This window comes from Oryctolagus cuniculus, chromosome 5, assembly GCF_051225735.1.
Source record: "Oryctolagus cuniculus isolate XC-2025 breed Fujian yellow rabbit chromosome 5, ASM5122573v1, whole genome shotgun sequence".
Lineage (NCBI taxonomy): Eukaryota > Metazoa > Chordata > Mammalia > Lagomorpha > Leporidae > Oryctolagus > Oryctolagus cuniculus.
Window position 1 is genome coordinate 88,956,305 of NC_142871.1, and position 20,560 is coordinate 88,976,864.

Here is a 20,560-nt window from a genome sequence, read left to right on the forward strand (position 1 = left end):
GAGAAATGTCCATATAAAAGTGTGAAAGACCAGGGGTTGGTGGTGTTGTGTAGGAGGTAAAGCCACCATCTGTGATGAGGGCATCCCACTTGGGTGCCGGTTAGAGTCCCAACTGATGCACTTCCAATCCTGCTCCCTGCTAATGCATCTGGGAAAGAGGGAGGATAGCCCAAGTGCTTAGGCCCCTGCACCTATGTGGGAGACCCAGAAGTTCCTGGCTCACGTCTTCGGCCTGACTTAGCCCCTGCCATTGTGGCCGTTTGGAGAGTGAACCAGCGGATGGAAGACCTCTCTCTCTGTCTCCCCTCGCCCCCCGCGCCTCTCTCTCTCTAACTGTGAATTTCAAATAAATAAAATACATTTTTTTAAGTGAAAGATGCTAATGCAGACACAGAAGAGCATCAGTGATGGTTCAAGTAGTTTGGTTCCAATGCCCAATGTAGGGGGCATGCATTTGAGTTCCTGGTTCCTGTCTTGAGTGTTCCCAATCCTGGTCACTGCAGGCATTTGGGAAAATGAACCAGCAAGTGTGAGAGCTCTCTCTATCTCTCTGCCTCTCAAATAAACATATTGTTGTATAAAGGACCAGTAGTAATGCATTTGAAACATTCTGCAGAATTATTGGAAATCAGTTCAGTTTAAGAAAACGAATACTAAATACAGTCATCAAACAAAGAAAATAGCAATTAGAGTCATAATTTCCATCAACCAAGGTTAGAAACTCAGTGATCAGTGCCCAGGGTCCATCAGAATTAAAAACTAGAACACAGGAAATCTGACGAGAGCTAAACCAAGTTCAAGAGCAGTGAATGTGGGGCCGGCGCTGTGGTGTAGTGGGTAAAGCTGCGGCTTGCAGTGCTGGCATCCCATATGGGTGCCAGTTTGAGTCCCGGGTGCTCCACTTCCCATCCTGCTCTCTGCTATGGCCAGGAAAAGCAGTAGAGATGGCCCTGTACCCCCATGGGAGACCCAGAAGGAGCTCCTGGCTCCTGGCTTCGGATCAGTGTAGCTCTGGCTGTTGCGGCTAACTGGGGAGTGAACCAGCAGATGAAAGACCTCTCTTTCTCTCTTTCTCTCTCTCTCTCTCTCTCTCTCTCTCTCTCTTTCTCTGCCTCTTTGCCTCTCTGCCTCTCCCTCTCTCTGTATAACTCTGACTTTCAAATAAGTAAATAAACCTTAAAAAGAAAAAAAAAGAGCAGTGAATGTGAAAAAAGCCCTGGGAATCCACAGCAGAATATTCCTCCAAACAGGTCCCCACTATACAGGCATTAAATAGTTAGCTTATTACCCCAACTAATCTGGGCCAAGATGTGATCTGCACATAAATAGTCTGCTAATTTTTACCCAGGAATTTTAGAGTATTACTGCCTTAGAAAACAAAAAAGATATGTTTGAGAAAAATGTGTAATCTCTACCTAGAGAAAACCTTTGGCAAGTTATTAAGGTTCTGACTAGATATGACCAAGCCATATTGTGTGTTTCTCTCTACCAAAATTGTGTCCTAAAGACACATTTCCTCCATGTATTTCTTTTTTACCTTTTTAATATTATATTTTTACCATTATGTAATATTTGTGATATTTTTACCACAGATGTAATACTTTCCCCACTGTGGGCACAGAAATTGCATTCCTGTGCCAATGAAAATAATTCTCTAACCATTACAGCCATACTATGTAAATAAATGTTTTTACACTGGACCCTTGAGGGAACATTTTTCCTTCTTTTTTGGACATATGTGTTTTTTAAAAATAGTATTTTACAAAAAGTATTAGATTAACAAAAATATACTTAAAATTTATTGTACTAGTGATCTAAAATTATCTTAAATATCAAAGACTTTGGATAGAAATTTAGACCTTTAAGCCATTTTCTTAGAGAACCTCCCTGTCAGTCTCTTTGGATCTTTTTTGTTACACTTCTCAGATTCCAAGAAAAGCTTTTTCCAGTCTCTCTCCTGATACTAGCTTTCTGCCAGTATTTTTTGAGCTGAGTAGGAACAGATTGGAATCTCCATGTTAAGTATGTAAATTTTCATTTATTCTTATTTTCATTATGGCTTCCTGTCTGCTAATTGTGCCCAGTGTCTTACAGTCCAGAACCTCTCTTCATGTATGTCTCTAGCTTGATTTGTTGAAACTTCCAGTATGCTGGAGGGTCACTGTCGCTCCCCGTCTTCGTGGAGGAATGACACAGGACCCTGCGCTGTTCTTTTGTCTGCTCGGCCCTCCCCGGGTTTGCTGCTGGTTCTTCCCGGGTTGGCTACCGTCCCTTCCATCTCCGTGGAAGGGCGGTTCCCCCTGCCACTTTCCCCACTTCCGCGGGGGAGCGGCACACCGCCGGCCGGCTCTCTCGGGGGCTGCACAGGTGTTCCTTCAGATAGATGTTCCCCTTAGATGTTCCTGGTGCATAGTGTCTCTCTCCTCCTTTATAGTCCTCTTCCACCAATCCCAACTCTGCTACCCACACGCCGAGTACGCTGCTCTCCTCCAATCAGGAGCAGGTCCTGCTGTTTATTGGTTGAACTGGAGGCAGCTGTGTAGAAGCTGTTTCCTCCTCTCCCAGCGCCATATTGTGGGAGAGCAGATGCATAGAATAAGTCTTAATTCCAGTAACTTAGTCTAGTCTGAGTTGCTCCCCACAGGTCACCTAATCCATTTGCAGGAGAAAGAAGCAGATTTGAATTCTAGCTGCTTAACAGACTTTTGACCAACTTTGTGGTTTTAGATCTTTCATCCCCACTTCTAGAAGTGCATAGTACCTCTTACAGATGGACTTTTTGAGTTTTGATTTATCTGGTCACTTCTTATCAACCCCCACTGCTAGCCAGCAATTTAGATTATTCAAGTCTATTAAGTCAGTTTCCATTTGCCCGTTTATAAGCCTTCTAGCTCCTAAAATTTTGCTGCTACCCTCTTCTAGTTTCATTTTTAAAGCTGTTTTCTGTTGTTTTAACAGAATTTTGTGGAAGGAATACTAATTGTGTATTCAACCTCCAATTTTAAATAGGAAGTCATCCTTGTCTCCATGTCTCTGCATGTACTTTTCCTGCTCAGTAAATCCTCTCATCTGAGGTCCTGGATATCTCACACGAATCCCTCAGCACAGGTGCTCAGATGATAGGTACTCTATATGCCTTGGTCCCTGCCTAGGTAAATTCACCCTCCTCTTGCTACTTCTAGTTCTTACCTCTCTGATCTATTTGTTGGCATGTAAGTTTTACAATTGTTTGATTGCACATCCATCTCCCTTACTAGTAATATATAGTAATTCTAATCAGGTCTAAAAAGTTATTTCACTAATAGAGGTCATTCTTTAATGAAAGATATATTGGTCTTTGGCATATATAACACTTCTTCATTGTGTCATTCATTACATCTATCCCAATGTGTGGTTTAACCAAATAAGGGTATTTAAATTTTAACTAGACTTTACCACCCAGTTGAGTGATCTAGGAAACATAGGTAGAATGTGACTTTAGAGTAGTAAAATGTAGATACAGCCAGAGAGCACTGCAACGAGCTGCACTGTTTTAGTTCAGGCATAACCCATAGAGAGCTTAGCTGTATAATTATGTTCAAAGCAAGAGAACTGCTTTGTGATCTGTGAAAGCGTACATGGTGAGGTAATATAATTAGAACTGGTAGAGTCTCTATGCCTGTGAGGTGTGATACAGAAAACACAGTTTTTATCCTAAACATTTTGCTTTAATTTTGTCTAGTGTATTTGGGATCCACCAATGATTAACATATACAAAGACAATTAAAGAATGCCATGCAATTAGATTTTATTTGTTAACTTTGAAAAATTAAAATTTTTACTTTGAAAAGTTAAAAACATTAAATTACAAATGTATCCACAACACTATTACCATCAATACCATTAGCTGCAAACAGTTACCATGTGCTTCCTTTGTATGAAAGGAATCAATAAGAGATTTCAAAACACTAAGAGTAATGAGGTGGAAGAATTAAATATCAGTTGTTATTCATCTATACCATATAGTGAAAATACAAATGAGAATTCTCTCTCAATTCTTTTGGCAAGTAATTGAGTCAAGCTGGAATCCATATAAGAATCCAGACTTCGATGTCACCAATTGTATCACCAAAATAAGTTATGGTCTATTCTTTTGGGGAAAATTTCAAGAATAGTAATAAGCTGCTCTCTTTTTTTTTATTTGAGAGGTGGAGTTACAGACAGTGAGAGGGAGAGACAGAGAGAGAGGTCTTCCATCCACTGGTTCACTCCCCAAGTGGCCGCAATGGCCAGAGCTGAGCAGATCCAAAGCCAGGAGCCAGGAGCTTCTTCCAGATCTCCCATGTGGCCTGCTTTCTGAGGCCATGGCAGAGAGCTGGATCGGAAGAGGAGCAGCTGGGACTAGAACTGGTGCCCATATCAGATGCTGGCACTTCAGGCCAGGGCTTTAACCTGCTACATCACAGCGCCGACCCCAGCCGCTATCTTAAAATATTGATATCAGTGGCCTGAAAATTTCACCTCATAAGTAAGCATGGAACAGACAACCTTGGGGTTTTTTTTGTCTGTGAACCTTTTATGTAATGGTTTCCAGAGATGAGTTAAGGCTTAGAATTTGGCAGAATCTGTTTGAGGATTGCTCAAGGATATTTATTACTTGTTTCAGGAACAGCATCTGTTGCAGTTGCAGGTCTCCTTGCAGCTCTTCGAATAACCAAGAACAAACTGTCTGATCAAACAGTGCTATTCCAAGGAGCTGGAGAGGTACTTGCTTTATATAATGCTTTTATTCCCCTAAACCAATGAATATATCATTAGTTTAATTATTTACTAAATCAAGTTTTAAGGTATCCTTTCACATATCTTGTATATTACAACTATAGGCATTATTGAAGATTCCAAAACTAGGTGTTCAGGCATTTTAACTTTTCGTGAGGAGACTTTAGCATAGAGGTACAAGATATTTTTACAGTTTTACATTTATAAGATTACCAAAGCTGGCATCATCCTTTTTAGTGTATATTTAAGATACTGTGCAGAAAAAACGTTCATAATGTATGATTATATATGGAAGTCTGTAGGTATTTAACTTGTGTATCTGACTTTTGGTATCCTCTAGTGTCACATACAAAAGCTTTCTTAATTTAGACTCAATGTGTACATATATCACTGTGTTTGAGGATACTTCAAAAAAGTAAATGGAAAACAGAATTAAAAGATAAATTTATTTTCTGTATTGACACTCATGTGTTGTTTTTTTCTTAACATCCATTTCCATGAACTTTTTAAAGACCCTGTGTACATCCTTTTAGGGAAAAAAATAGTTTGAATTAGATAAATTAGATGAATTGAGTTTATGGTACATTATAATTGTTCACATGCAAAAGAACCAAAATATTTTAAACTGTGGAAGGAGACTGTAGCAAGACCAAATTATATTGTTTTCTGTTATTACTTTCTATAATTTAGTCATTCTAAAGAAGAAAAGCAGACCACAGTAAAAATAATTCGCCCCTAAAATAGAAATTTAAATGTTAGTTGCATTTGAGCTTCTGATAGGAACATTTCCAAAATCTCTGTAGAAGTTAACAAATAGAAAAATGATTCATGGATATATATTTTAAGAAACTTTAAAATTTATAAAATAATATGAATATTAACCAAAACAACATATTATACTATTGTATATATATTGTGTTTTCATTTTCTTTTTTTTTTTTTTTTTTTCAAAATAAAGCAAAAAGCATGAACTAGAACTTAAATGCCAGGATTTAAATACATGAAACTACTTAGATTGTAAATTACAGACTTACTTTCAAATTGAAATGAAAATCAAGGTTAACCAACAGCTCATTAATGTTTGAGTTCTTTATTTCATGGATTATTACATGCTATATTTAATTTTAGTAAATCTCTTTGAATTTCCAAAGGGTTTTTGATGAATGGCATGGGCCAGTTCTTGGTACTCAGCAGGGCAGAAGTGTTCATGGTTGAATGACTCAATCTGGCGCTTAGTTTATCCCTGAAAAGATAATAGAAATTTCAGATTGTAACAAAGTTTGCCAAATACCAAGGGAGCTGATTCCTTTAATCTTGCAAGAAATTTCACAGCACTTTTCTTTATCCAAATCAAGAGAATAAGTAAATACTCGGGAATGCAGATTTTATTTTTGTCAGTTTCATTCTGTTGCCTAATTGGTCAAGTTCCCGTCCAAATGACCAGGCTTAATTCTTCAAATGCAATTAGAGGAGCTTGAACTTAACAATAAAATACAGTCTAAAGAGCAAGGTTGACTAGTTCATTATTTTAAGTTCAGTATTTTCCTTTTGGAGCAAATCTCGATTGTATTAGTAGAATTAAAGATGCTGACAATCAAGATTATCACTGATTTATCTGTGGCTAAATAGCAAATCATATATTAGTGGTTGTGTTGTAGTTAGAAGAGTAAATGATTGTCATTTGTCTTAACCCAAATGTGACAAATATTTGGCCCCAGTATAAATGAATGAAGATATTTCTTTAGCTTAACAGACAGCCGTTTTATAATTCCTTGAGAACAAGGACAAAATGAAGAAAATATAACCCTTGATAAGATACTGTGTGGAATTGAATACTTTTAACATTTTTGTCTTCATGACCTTTTTCTCAGGCTGCCTTAGGGATTGCACATCTGATTGTGATGGCCATGGAAAAAGAAGGCTTACCAAAAGAGAAGGCCATCAAAAAGATATGGCTTGTTGACTCAAAAGGATTAATAGTTAAGGTAAGAATCTCTCAGTTTTAAACGGAAGAGAAATGAGTACGCCATTCTGATGACCATTTCAAATACTACTTCTATTTCAACCCCCCCTTTACAAATGTGTTAAGAATGGCCATTTCATAGGAATATTCATGTCATACAGTAATATTGATTCAACTGACTCAGGAATACATTGTATCTGTGTGATGGGGGTAGGCTCCATACAGTCATGAACTGCTAGTGCTCTTGAATTACTTTAGCTTTCAGCTGAGGCAGTTTGATACTGATACAGATGAAACTCCCAAGTATGGCACCTTTTATTAAGAGCTATCTGTCAGATTGTACACTTTCTAGAAAAGAAGGAAGAAAACGGAGATAGCTATTTTTTTTTTTTACCTGCTAAAAACAAAGTCTTGGGAGTTTGAAAGGAAATTCCTGAAATAAGGACTTGTTTGAATGTTAACATACTTGAACCTCTGTTTGCCTAGCTTTGGTGGAGATAATAGTGCCCAGTTCTTAGGGGTTTTGTGAGAACTAAATTAGAATAGAAATGTGACCATGTCACCAAAAAGTTATATGCCACATGTGCATATCAAAAACTCTTCTTCAAACTGCTAGAAAAAAGGCATACAAATCCCCTTCCTGTGTGAAGATGAATTTTAAGGAGTAACCAGTGATAACCAATGTCTTCTAGAATTTAATGTAGAAATAAATGTGAATGTGTACAAATGCTCTGAAAAGATGTTTTATGTGTATGTAGGGCAATTAAAAGTTTATGCTTCTGAGACAATAGTTTCCATTCTAAGTATCTTTCCTGTAGATGATGCTATGACAGTATTATTTATAATATTGAGAGTTTCTCACACAATAAATATAACAGTGATATGTTACCTAAATAAAGAATAATTATTAAATAAATTGTGGACTTGGCCGGCGCCGCGGCTCACTAGGCTAATCCTCCGCCTAGAGGCGCCGGCACACCGGGTTCTAGTCCTGGTTGGGGCACCAGATTCTGTCCTGGTTGCCCCTCTTCCAGGCCAGCTCTCTGCTGTGGCCAGGGAGTGCAGTGGAGGATGGCCCAGGTACTTGGGCCCTGCACCCCATGGGAGACCAGGAAAAGCACCTGGCTCCTGGCTCCTGCCATCGGATCAGCGCGGTGCGCCGGCCGCAGCGCGCCAGCCACGGCGGCCATTGGAGGGTGAACCAACGGTAAAGGAAGACCTTTCTCTCTGTCTCTCTCTCTCACTGTCCACTCTGCCTGTCAAAAAATAAAAAATAAAAAATAAAAATAAATTGTGGACTAGTCATATGAGTACAGTATTTAGGCTTAAAATTGTTTTCAAAGAACAATAAATGACACACTACAGGATTAATAATATGAATAAAAATCTCTAAAGTGTTATATTATAATTTTATTTAAAAACATAGTTGTATTTAAAAGGTATAGAGGACATATATCAGTACATATTACACATTACTTTAATTGCTTTTAGTGCTGTTTTGTATGTTCCAAATTCTAATTCTATTTATGTTCCTATAAAGCAAGAAAATATTAGTTTTTTAAAAATTATTATTCAGAGATTTTTTGTCTTAAATTTATAATAAATATATATAAAGACAGAGATTTTCATATTTTGATAGAAAATTTTTTATAATTTCTTGGCTTAAAAATTTTTACTTTGAAGAATTAGCAAACTATAAAAATTTATAAACTGTGGTGACATGAGATAGGTTGTAGACATGAAATAAGAACATTTACTAAATTAAACCTGTGAGTCAGGCAATGTTCTAAACTCTGAGGACAAAATAAAGCCTTTGATCTCAGGAAGTTCATAGCATAGTGGGAAAAACTCAAGCCATGTGTTACAGTACTATGTAAAAGTGTTATTGTAGAAATATACTCAAAGTGCCAGGGTATGCAGGAGGTGAAGGTCCTAACTGTATTAAACAGGAGAATGGGAATATTGAGGAAGACCCCAAGACAAGTTTTCTCTTAAGCAAAGTTGATAAGGAAGAGTTAAGAAGTTCATTTGAAGACTCCATAGGTATCATAAACCCCTGTATCCCAAACTGAAACAAGGTATGGTGGGTTGTTCCTTCAGAGATCTTGATTGAAACTAAGGATTGCCTTCCATCTCCTTATATTAAAAAAAAAAAAAATCCTATACAGATAAAGATAATTGAAAATTAATCTTGATGTGAATGAAATGGGAGAGGGAGCAGGAGATGGGAGGGGTGCGAGTGGGAGGGAAATTATGGGGGAGGGGAGCTATCATAATCCATAAACTGTACTTAGGAAATTTATATTTACTAAATAAAAAAATTTTAAAAAATCCTATACAGTGTCTAGTACATACCTGATAATAAATATTAATATAATAATTAATTATCAAATTTCCAGGCAGAGCAAGTAACATGTACAAAAGAAAATATTTTTTATAAGACAGATTTAAGGGTTAGATTTGAAAGGAAGTAGAGGACATGTGACAAAATATTCTGAATCCTGAAGATGAGCAGTTAAGCTTACACAGGGGCTTTGTCTCTTTGTCCTTCTCATGGCATTGTGGTAGATGAAATGAGGGACACTGGGAAAAGGAATTGAGTTGTAAAACTGTTACAGTCGTCCAGATAAAAATTAGCTGGAGCCGAACCCTGGAGTTGTGTAAAAGAAGCTTGATTGGCTAGATATTTGGGAAACAAGATTGGTATACTTAGTAGTTGGTTAAATATGGAAGGAAGAACAGAGAATAGTAGAGAAAGAAGTCTAGCTGGTCTCCTTGGGTATCCAGGTAAGTGCTACAGTCATTAATTTAAAAAAAAAAAAAAAAAAGAATAAAGAACATACTACTTGAACTTATCTTGCTATGTAACTGTGCTTTGGTACCTTCCAACTATATCGCCTCCTTCTACAGTTCCCTTCCTAATCCCTAACATAGTAGGATGATTACAGTTTGCAACATTATATGTTTTATGAAGAACTGGAAAAGAGGATTGAAAACTTCCCAGCATAAAGAAATGATACATGTTTAAGGAGGTAGAAATGGATGAAATGAGGTTCAACTGTTTATTGCAGGAGTGAGGCCTTAATGTGTTAACCTCAATATTTATAAGAAGAGGAGACCAGAAGCCAAAGACTTAGTGGGTTTTCTTTTCCTCTGTCCCCTTTCCCACAAGTCTTTGTTTAGTTCTTTGTTGGTTTTGTTTTTTCCAAAGTATTTTGAAAGAGAACCAGTTTTAGGTGTTCAGATTCAGTTTGTCAGACCTTAAGGAACACACTGCCAAATTTTGGCCAAAGTGTTAATATTTTGGGAAAGCTTTCTATCATTTTGGCATTGAGATATTTATTGTTTATTTATCAGTGACAGAGTTCACTATAAATGATGTTTTTTATAGAAGATAATTATCGGAAGCAGTGCCTTCCATAATTATGACAGTTATACTGTCGATTTTTTTTTTTAATAAAAGTAGCATCTGCTAATAAAACCCAACAGATACTGGAAGTTTTGCCTTCATGATCAACACTATAGTGGGTTTTAGAAAACAGCTGCAATCCCCCCCCAAAAAATTAAAAAGCTAAAGAAAAAATTAAATTTAATTAGGGATAGCTAATCAAGTTAGACTTGTATTTAGCTGACCAGATAAAAATGATAGTTCTCCTGAATATAATGAACTACATTCTAAACCATGTTCTAAATAAATGTCACCTAAAGGCTGTGGGTACTGCTCATGCAGAATTTTATGGCTACATTTATCCAGGATATAGCTTAAATTCCAGTTTTGCAAAATTTCCAGTACCTTTGTCAGAAACCTAACTCACATTATGGGGGGCAGTGTCTTCCATAATGTATAAAGAGCAAGGTAGTTTTTGCCTACCACAGTGTCTGTATCGGAGACAGTGATCTCCATATGTTACCTGTACGTGATTTCCAGGAACAGGGTTTCCCATTGTTTTCTTCATGTAATGACATCTTCAGAGCTTGAAGGTCGTTAGTATCTAACATGTATTCCCAACTCCCTGAAATCCTCTTTTAGTTTTAGTTTCAGAAACATTTTGTGGTCATGAAGCATTTGATGGATAAATTCAGTTGCTATAAAATAAAACTACCTTCAAGATTTTTTTTTTTTTTTATTTAATGTGGGTGTTGTCATCTTTGTTTTCTCCGGGTCTTCTGTTTAGCAGGTTTGTAGCATACATCTATAATGTTTGCTGTTGACAAATGAATTTAACTTTGTCCCTGTATTTGCATGTTAACTCTTATAATCCGAGTTCAGACAAGTTTAAATCCAGAATTGACCTTTTGGCTTACATTGGGGAGCTTCCACAGGAGGAGTGGCGGAGGGGAAGTAAAGGTTATGGGAAAGTAAAGCTTATAAAACGGCCTTTGATCTTGTCTACCTACTCATTAGGATGTGGAGTATATATTAGATGTAGATCTGGACAAATCAGTATGAGGCTGTGTGAAGTCCAGTTATCATTTTAAACCTAAAAGTTCAAAACTACCACCGAAGAAAATGTCCATAAGGTTTCTTAAGATTCTTAAACTTAGTGTCACTTAGCTAAGCTACAATAGACCTAGGTAATGACAGGCTCACTGAATTGTTTCTCTACTCACACTCTCTTTAATCTTCACGTGGTTTGTTGTGGGCCCATATTCAGTGTAAATACATGAGAAGGTCATAGCTGGGATTCCTGGTTTAGGTATCATACAGATAAATGCTTTAAGCAAAGCTCCTTGACTTTAAGGGGTAATATGAATAAGGGGCATGCATTTTACAGCAGTAAATCTTTCCAGAAAACCTGTGTGCTTAGGGTTATTTCCAGTCAGACAGGCCAGTGACAGAGAGGCTCGATAGTCCTTAGGGAGATAAATGTCAACCAGAGACAACCTACTGGTTGTCAGATTCATTTTTTTCTGGTTAAAGATACCATATGCATTTTGAAGATAAAGGATAAATTGAGTGAGCTCCATCATGATTCACTGTTCTAGAACTTGCATGACTTTTTACTGTGTTTACTCTTTGAATGTTCTCAGAATTCTAGACTTGCCAACCAACTGTTCAGCTGTATCTTTGTGACAAGTGACATGCCCTTATAACTGTATATAAACTTGTATGTACAACAATGTGGAGATTCCTTGCCTGATTCAATAAAATGCTAGAATACTGGAAAAAAAAAAAAAAGAGGTAGAAATGGCTGACTACCCTGATTTGATCACTGCATGCTATATACATGTGTCAAGTTATTATACCCTATAAATACAAGCAATTATTATATATGTCAATTTTTAGAAGAACAGACCAGTTTAAGGGAAAGATAATAAGATCCATCAGTACATAGCAAGTTTAAAATGGCTTTGGGGCCAGCACCGCAGCTCACTAGGCTAATCCTCCGCCTTGCGGCGCCGGCACACCGGGTTCTAGTCCTGGTCGGGGCACCGGATTCTGTCCCAGTTGCCCCTCTTCCAAACCAACTCTCTGCTGTGGCCAGGGAGTGCAGTGGAGGATGGCCCAAGTGCTTGGGCCCTGCACCCCATGGGAGACCAGGAGAAGCACCTGGCTCCTGCCATCGGATCAGCGCAGTGCACCAGCCGCGGCGGCTGGAGGGTGAACCAACGGCAAAGGAGGCCCTTTCTCTCTGTCTCTCTCTCTCACTGTCCACTCTGCCTGTCAAAAAATTAATTAATTAATTAATTAAAAAAATGGCTTTGGATCCCTCAGTAGAGCTGGCCCCTCAGTAGTTGGAGATACAGGACTGACACTCAGGATAAGGGTCTTGGTTTGGGGAGATAGAGGTTTGGGGATCATCAGCATGTAAATTGTTGGAGCTAAGGAAGAAGCTATATAAATTGTGTAGACCGCAGGGTTGTAAAACATTCAGGAATCTAAAGGGGAAATTTATGACTATTGTTTTGTTTTATGGTTTGTAATGACATTTTTATGTTGAACCTATATAAAATATACAGATTTTAGCACCTCAAATAATTTTAACATAGATATACTAAGCCAAGACTCTAAATTCCGTGGATTGCAATACTTGGAATAGCTGAAATTGTTGGCTAAACCTAATCAGTCACTCTTACTTCATGAGTCTTTTACTTGCCAAAATAAAGCAGTGCATATATTCTGCTTTCCAAGGTAGAGTTAGATTTTGGAAGGTTGTTATATATATAATAGCTTTGTACTATTTAATATAAAAGAGACTCATCGACTTTCAATTAATCACTTTTTCTCGTATGTTTTTATACATTTTTAAAAATATTTATTTATTATTCAGGGCCGGTGCCGCGGCTCAACAGGCTAATCCTCCGCCTAGCAGCATCGGCACACCAGGTTCTAGTCCTGGTCGGGGCACCGGATTGTGTCCCAGTTACCCCTCTTCCAGGCCAGCTCTCTGCTGTGGCCAAGGGAGTGCAGTGGAGGATGGCCCAAGTGCTTGGGCCCTGTACCCCATGGGAGACCAGGATAAGCACCTGGCTCCTGGCTTCGGATCAGCGTGGTGTGCCAGCTGCAGTGTGTCGGCCGCGGCAGCCATTGGAGGGTGAACCAACAGCAAAGGAAGAGCTTTCTTTCTGTCTGTCTCTCTCTCTCTCACTGTCCACTCTCTCTGTCAAAAAAAAATATATTTATTTATTATTCAGAAAGAGTCAGATAGTGAGGGAAAGGCAGAGAGAGAGAGAGAGACAGAGAGAGAGAGATAGAAAGGGAGAGATCGATCTTTCATTTGCTGGTTCATTCCACACGTGTCCACAACAGCCAGGGCTGGACCAGACTGAAGCCAGGAGCCAGGAATTTCTTATGGGTCTCCCACACAAATGGCAGGGGCCCAGGAAGTTAGGCCATCTTGCACTACTCTTTTCCCAAGCCTTTAGCAGGGAGCTGAATGGGGAGTAGAGCAGCCAGGACATGAACCAGAACCCATAGGGGATGCAAGCTTCTCAGGCTGTGGCTTTACCTGCTACACCACAACACCAGCCCCTCTCATGGTTTTAAACAACCGAAATTCTTAGATTGATTTTTGTTATAGAGCTAATGAATCTTAGAATAACTAGTAAACTAGTATAACATTGCTTTCAAATGTATATGATTCTCTTATATTTTATTTCTCTCATCCTTAGTACTTTTTCAGCATCTCCTGAGAGCCAATAATAATAATTCTATTGATTTTATTAACTTGTAATATAATTATTTATAATATATAAAATTTTGAACAAAGTTGTTTTTTTGGTGAAGGGCCACTATTTTACTTTTGAAAGATTTATTTTATTTATGTGAAAGAATGACAGAGAGAAAGAGATCTTCCATCTGCTGGTTCACTCCCCACGTGGCCAAGGCTGGGCCAGGTTGAAGCCTGGAGCCTGGAGCTCCATCTGGGGCTTCATTGTGGGCGGCAGGAGCCAAAATACTTGGACTATCTGCTGCTGCTTCCCTAGGTGCGTTAGCAGAGAGTTGGATCAGAAACAGAGTAGCCAGGACTAGAACCGATATTCCAATGGGATGCCAGTGTCATAAGCAGCAGCCTAACCCACTGTGCCTCAAAGTCAGTCCCCCTTCATGTTTTAAAGACATAAAACCAAAAATTAAAAAGTCAACATTGAGGTCAACTCATCTTTGGAAGTATATCTTCATCAGACTAGATAATTATAATTCTGGCATGTTTTCTGTTTTCATATCCAACATCACAGCCATAGCATTTATTATTTATAACATAAGGTGCACTGGGGAGAGTTTGTGCTATAGAATGCCAGTATTTTAAATAATTCATCAATATCAGGTTGATTGGAATCAATTACCTCATCACTGATACTACTCAAATATCTTAATACTTTATTATTTTATAGCAATAAACAATTGATATATTACTTTGGCCAACTAGTATTAATATAAATAAGTTGATACCTTTTTAAAAAAGATTATTTTATTTATTTGAAAGAGTTACAGAGAGAGGTTGAAACATAGAAAGAGAGAGTCTCCCATCCACTGGTTCACCCCCTAAATGGCTGCAACAGCCAGAGCTGAGCCCATACGAAGCCAGGAGCAAGGAGCTTCTTCCGAGTCTCCTACGTGGATGCAGGGAGGGTGTGGGGAGCAAACCGGACTAGACTGTTACTGGAATTAAGACTTATTCTATGCATCTGCTCTCCCACAATATGGCGCTGGGAGAGAAGTAAACAGCTTCCGCACAGCTGCCTCCAGTTCAACCAATTAACTGTAGGACTTGCTCCTGATTGGAGAGCAGCGTACTCGGCGTGTGGGCAGCCGAGTTGGGATTGGCAGAGGAGGACTATAAAGGAGGAGAGAGACGGCATGCACCAGGAACATCTATGGGGAACATCTAAGGGAACCCGTGCAGCCCCCGAGAGAACCGGCCGGCGGGGTGCCGCTCCCCTGCGGAAGTGGGGAAAGCGACCAGGGGGAACCGCCCTTCCACGGAGGTGGAAGGGATAGTAGCCAACCCGGGAAGAACCAGCAGCAAACCCGGGGAGGGCCGAGCAGACGAAAGAACAGCGCAGGGTCCTGTGTCGTTCCTCCACGGAGAGGGGGAGCGACAGGAGGGGTCTAAGGGCTTGGGTCATCCTCTGCTGCTTTCCCAGGCGCATTATCAGGGAGCTGGATAGGAGGTGGAGCAGCTGCGACTCGAACCAGCACCCATATGGGATGCCAGTGCTGCAGGCCAGGGCCTTAATCCGCTGTGTCACAGCGCTGGCCCTGATACTTGTTTTTTAAAAATAAGAGACTTCCAAAATAAAAGTTAAAGGGTGGGAGAATAAAAAATGTAAGAGATAACAAAAAAGGAACATTGCCAGCATGATTAATGTTTGCATTCTACAATGATGGTCTGAACATTTTTTGGAAGGACAAAAAGCCACAAAACAGAAGAAACTGGACTTATTCTATTCTTTAAATGCATACATTTTGCCTCTAATAAACCAAAATAATGCTAAGATGAAACACTAAAAATCCAAGTAGCTATTAACAGAAATCATAATGGGAAGACTTTACCTAGAATCAAACATAAGCTGATTAAATTTTGGTTTGATTTTGGTTTTATGTTTTTTTTTTTTTAATTTTTTTCATTGTATATTTTTAAATTTATAGTTAAGTATTTAGGTAGAAATGGTGAATAAAGTTACAGTATATGTTATAAAGGCAATTTTGAAAAAAAGAGTTATTTCCTTCATGAGAGTATAATCTGTAAGTCTAGGGTTTGAAACCCCACACTGTATAGATAAATTTTCCATTCCTTTGTTTTATTAGAATTTCAGACAGAATTTCACCACCTTGAATGATGGTGAATACGTTTCATAAACTCTGATTTTTTGTGTGTTTTTAAAATAGTAACTCCTAAGAGATTTTGTAGTCTGTTGAAAAGCATTTGCTTGATTATTTTCTCCCTCTTTTCTATTTCATTAAAAGTATTATCAATTTGTATACAGGTACTAAAAATAATAGAAGTCAAATATCAGCTGGATCAGAAGTGGAGTAGCCAGGACTCAAACCAGTGCCCATATGGGATGCTGGCACTGCAAGCAGCAGCTTAACCTGCTATGCCACAACCCCAGTCCCAGGAGCAAAGATTTTTAACATACAAAATTAAATGTTGATAAGGTTGCCGGCGCCGCGGCTCACTAGGCTAATCCTCCGCCTTGTGGCGCCGGCACACCGGGTTCTAGTCCCGGTCGGGGCGCCGGATTCTGTCCCGGTTGCCCCTCTTCCAGGCCAGCTCTCTGCTGTGGCCCGGGAGTGAGGTGGAGGATGGCCCAAGTGCTTGGGCCCTGCACCCCATGGGAGACCAGGAGAAGTACCTGGCTCCTGCCATCGGATCAGCGCCGTGCGCCGGCTGCAGCGCGCCGGCCGTGGCAGCCATTGGAGGGTGAACCAACAGCAAAAGGAAGACCTTTCTTTCTGTCTGTCTCTCTCACTGTCCACTCTGCCTGTAAAAAAAAAAAAAAAAAAAAAGTTGATAAGGTTTACTACTGCTATCTTGAATTACAACCATTCTGTACTCCTTGTTGCATTTTTATTACAGCCTTTTTTTCTTCTGTTAATCTATCCTGGAACTCATCAAAACAATTTTGGACTCTTCTAGCAAGCACATATATCTATATTACAAGTATTGCAATGAAATGCTACTGACAGTGAGCTGAGGAGGCCCTGTCTGCAGATCCAAAGAGGGATAGGACTCATTCTTGATAAATAACTAATGACATGACAGAAAAATCAGGCTGGTAAAATCAGGCCCACTGGCCAGGCAGGTGTGAATTCAAGGTAGGCACTTGTAGAAGAGATCTTCCAATGCCTGTGCAGAGGAAGAATACACATTTATCAGTAGCAATCTATTATTTATATATACCTGTCTGTGTTTGTGGAATGATAACACAAAATCTTGACAGTCTTTGCCACCTAGCCACCTCCTTACTTATACCGCAACATATGTGCTTTGAAAATGGTAGTATTTCTTCCATTTTGCTGCAAAAGATAGGAAGTCATTCTCTTTATGGCTGAATAATATTCCACTGCATATGTATACCATATTTACTTGACCCGTTCATCCATTTCTGGGCATGTAGAGTGATTCCATATCTTAGCCATTGTGAATAGTGAAGCAGTAAACAGAGTGCAGGTGTCTTCTTGAGATACTGATTTCATTTTCTTTGGATATTTACCGAAAGTGTGATTTTTGATGCCTCTCTGTATTTGTAGTCTTTTAAGTAATCTCTGTGCTGTTCTTCCTAATGTCTGTACTAATTCACATTCCACCAACAGTGTGTAAGAGTTCTTTTCCTTCCATATCCTTAGTACATTTGTTGGTATCCTTTTGATGATAGCAATGTTAACTTAAGTCAGCCAGAAAGATAAATACTGCATGTTCTCTCTTATCTGTGAAAGTTTTTTTAAAAAGGTTAATCTGAATATAGAATAGTGACTACTAGATACTGGCTTGGCAGGGAGAAAAGGGGGAAATGGGCACCAAAATACAGTCAGAAGAAGGAGTAAGTTCTGGTGTTCCGCAGCACAGGGGACGACTGTAGTTCACAGAGATCTACAGTATGGATTTTTGAATGTCTAGAAGAGAGGAGTTTGAAAGCTCTGGAACATGAGCTGGTAGTGGAGAGATAGAGATGTTGATGGCCCTGGTTTGAGCTCTATAAATCGCATATTGGTTCATGGGTGACACACTGTACCCCAGAGACATGCCATTATTTCTCATTAATTAAAAATTTTTTAGATGTTTAAGGAAATGGAAATGTCAGTTACCCAGTTAGAGCATTATACATTATATACACATAATGAAATACTACACTGTTCCCCACAAAAATCGATAATGATTTCAATCTGATTAAATCTTCTACCTTGTACTAAAAATCAGTATGCAATAAAGGGCAAGAGGAGGTTAAAGAAATGATATCACAAAGAAATTGCCAGCTACACATAGTCTGTTTAGAGAGTCTTTAAAAAATACTGAGGAAGGGGTGTTCACATGCCTGAACTTCGCCAAAAGAAGACAGAAAGCGTGTCAGCAAGGAATTCTGAAAAGAAAGAATGGAGGGGAAAGAAATCTTTGTCCATAACCAACTTAAGTTACTGGCTAAAAGAATGTATATTCCAAATTAGATTTTGATTTTTATTAAGAAAGAAAGAAACAGGAGAGAAGTGAGCTATTAGGCTAAACAACAGAGGCCCAAAGGTAAAGGCAGATGCCTCAACATGAAAGAGGTGGCATTCACATTCTAACTGTTTCTTTAAATCACGTCATCAAATTCCCTCACTAGACAGGTCATCTTCTGGCTTCAGTGACCACAAGCTGATGACACTGTGATTAATGAAGTAAGGTGTATGTGATAAAGCATACATCTTTCCTTTTCATATTTATCTGTTTTCTTTATAATTTGCTCCTCATTTTAGACAATTTACTTCAGTTTAACCTACTTTAAATATATTTCATTATATCTGATTGTCAGCCAAAAAACTACTGGAAGTCTTCGGTTGCCAATTTATATTATTCTGTAGCTTTCCTTCTATAGAAGTCATTATTTTATACCTTTATGAGAATATATCACATGTTTTAAAATGGCTCTGATAATGATATGACAGATCATTTAGTACAGTGATTCTCAAAATTGGGTAAGGATTTCTGGTCACTTGAGAAGCTTTTGAAAGTATACATACTGAATTAGAATTGATTTGGCCCTGAAAGTAGGGCTTGGGAAGCTATTTTTCTTCAGATAAATGTGGTGCTTGGTTAGCTTAGGAAAGCCCAAATCTGGTTCATTCTCACCAGCACTGCCATGATGGAAATTATTCTGTAGATAGAGAAACCAAGATCAATGGAATGTCAAAGGATTTGCCCACAGTCATGCAGCGAGTGGAAGAGCCTAGGGACTTCATTATTCTGAGTCTTAGTTCATATTCTATTCCCAACATTTTATAGATTGTATTTTTAGTGTTTAATTGTGGTGCCTTTCTTCATGAAAAATTTTCAGAACCAACAAATTTATTTGTTGTTAGCTATTAGAATACATTCTGCTACTAATTATTCATGTCCTTAGCCAACAAAAGTTATCATAGCTATGGATATATTGACTACTATTAACAGCGATGAAGACAACACTAGAAATACATTTACAATTTAAAAAATTTGCTTTTTGGGATATTCTGAGACATTACACTGAGGAATATTTTGAATCACTGTGTTAAGAATGGAGATTGTGTCTCTCATTTTCAGATCAGTCAACATCTTTTAAATTCATATTGCTTTACATAGGTCCTCGTTTTTTGACCTTGCTTTGTGTAGGTCCTCGTTTGATAGAAGCACTCTTCTCTTATTCACATGCCACTTTGAGCAGCATATTTGCACCAGTTTGAATTTGGTTATTTCAGCTACTAACAAAATCGTCTCTGGATTTTTTACTGTTGATGTCAGTTTTATTGTGAGTGGCTACATCTTGGTTTCTAATCTAATGAAAAGTAATCCATTTCTATTTATGGAGATCATATGTAAATTTATTTTAAATTATATACCAGAAGCAGTCTGGATATATTTTCATTGTCATGTTTTTTCAGCAGTCGAATGGTTTAAAGCCTGTGGTTTTCTCACTGGGAACACCCACTCAGCTACTTTCAGTAGGCCTTTGCAATGAGCCATGCTGCTTTACAATGCATTGTGAGGCATCTTATACTTTGGTGAGCTGAACCATTGTTTAAAATAAATCAGTGGCATATTTTCCTGTTACAGATATTTTTCCTATTTCCTATTCTGTTTATAGTTCTGAAAAATCTGACAGATTCTTTTCCCTAATGATTTTGCTAGTGGTTTTTCTGCTTTCTATTCCAAAGTAAGCAAAGTAAAGATCTATTTTAACACTTTACTATAATTACAAAATAAAAAACCATGATACTAGAATACATTAATAAAACATTGAAAGGAAGACCATTGACCATATTTAGTTTTAGCTATTTCTTTAATGGAGTCTGGTTTTTAGTTCTGTGGTATTTTATGGGTGACAATAGCACATGAGAGTTCACAGTGGAGGCACCCTGTTGATAATAAGGAAGAAAGATGGACCCATGAGAGCAGATTAAAAACATTAGATAACTCAACTGGGAAAGGGAAAGGGAAAGATGTTATCATTGAATATCTGTCTACAAACATAGAAAAGATTATTTAAGGGCAGTGGAGCAAAGTTGAACAAAAATTGTATTAAATTCCAATAAGCAATAATTTCACTGGGAATAAAAAATAATTGCTTAAATATGAAAACATGGTAGAATTTACATTACTGCACATACATAAAAATTGTATGGGTACTTTCTTGCTTTTAGTAGTTTGGCCACTAGCTTTA

The 20,560-nt window shown here is 38.2% G+C and overlaps 1 protein-coding gene across 1 annotated transcript in view; it reads left to right on the forward strand.

Moving 5' to 3' along the window:
* The window catches only part of ME1 (malic enzyme 1), a 239,911-nt gene that overhangs the window by 191,506 nt on the left and 27,845 nt on the right, over nucleotides 1–20,560 (forward strand). Inside the window, exons 8-9 of the mRNA XM_002714552.6 lie at nucleotides 4,646–4,743; nucleotides 6,630–6,743. Of these exons, the coding sequence (XP_002714598.2) occupies nucleotides 4,646–4,743; nucleotides 6,630–6,743 (212 nt within the window). The remainder of the gene's footprint in view (nucleotides 1–4,645; nucleotides 4,744–6,629; nucleotides 6,744–20,560) is intronic.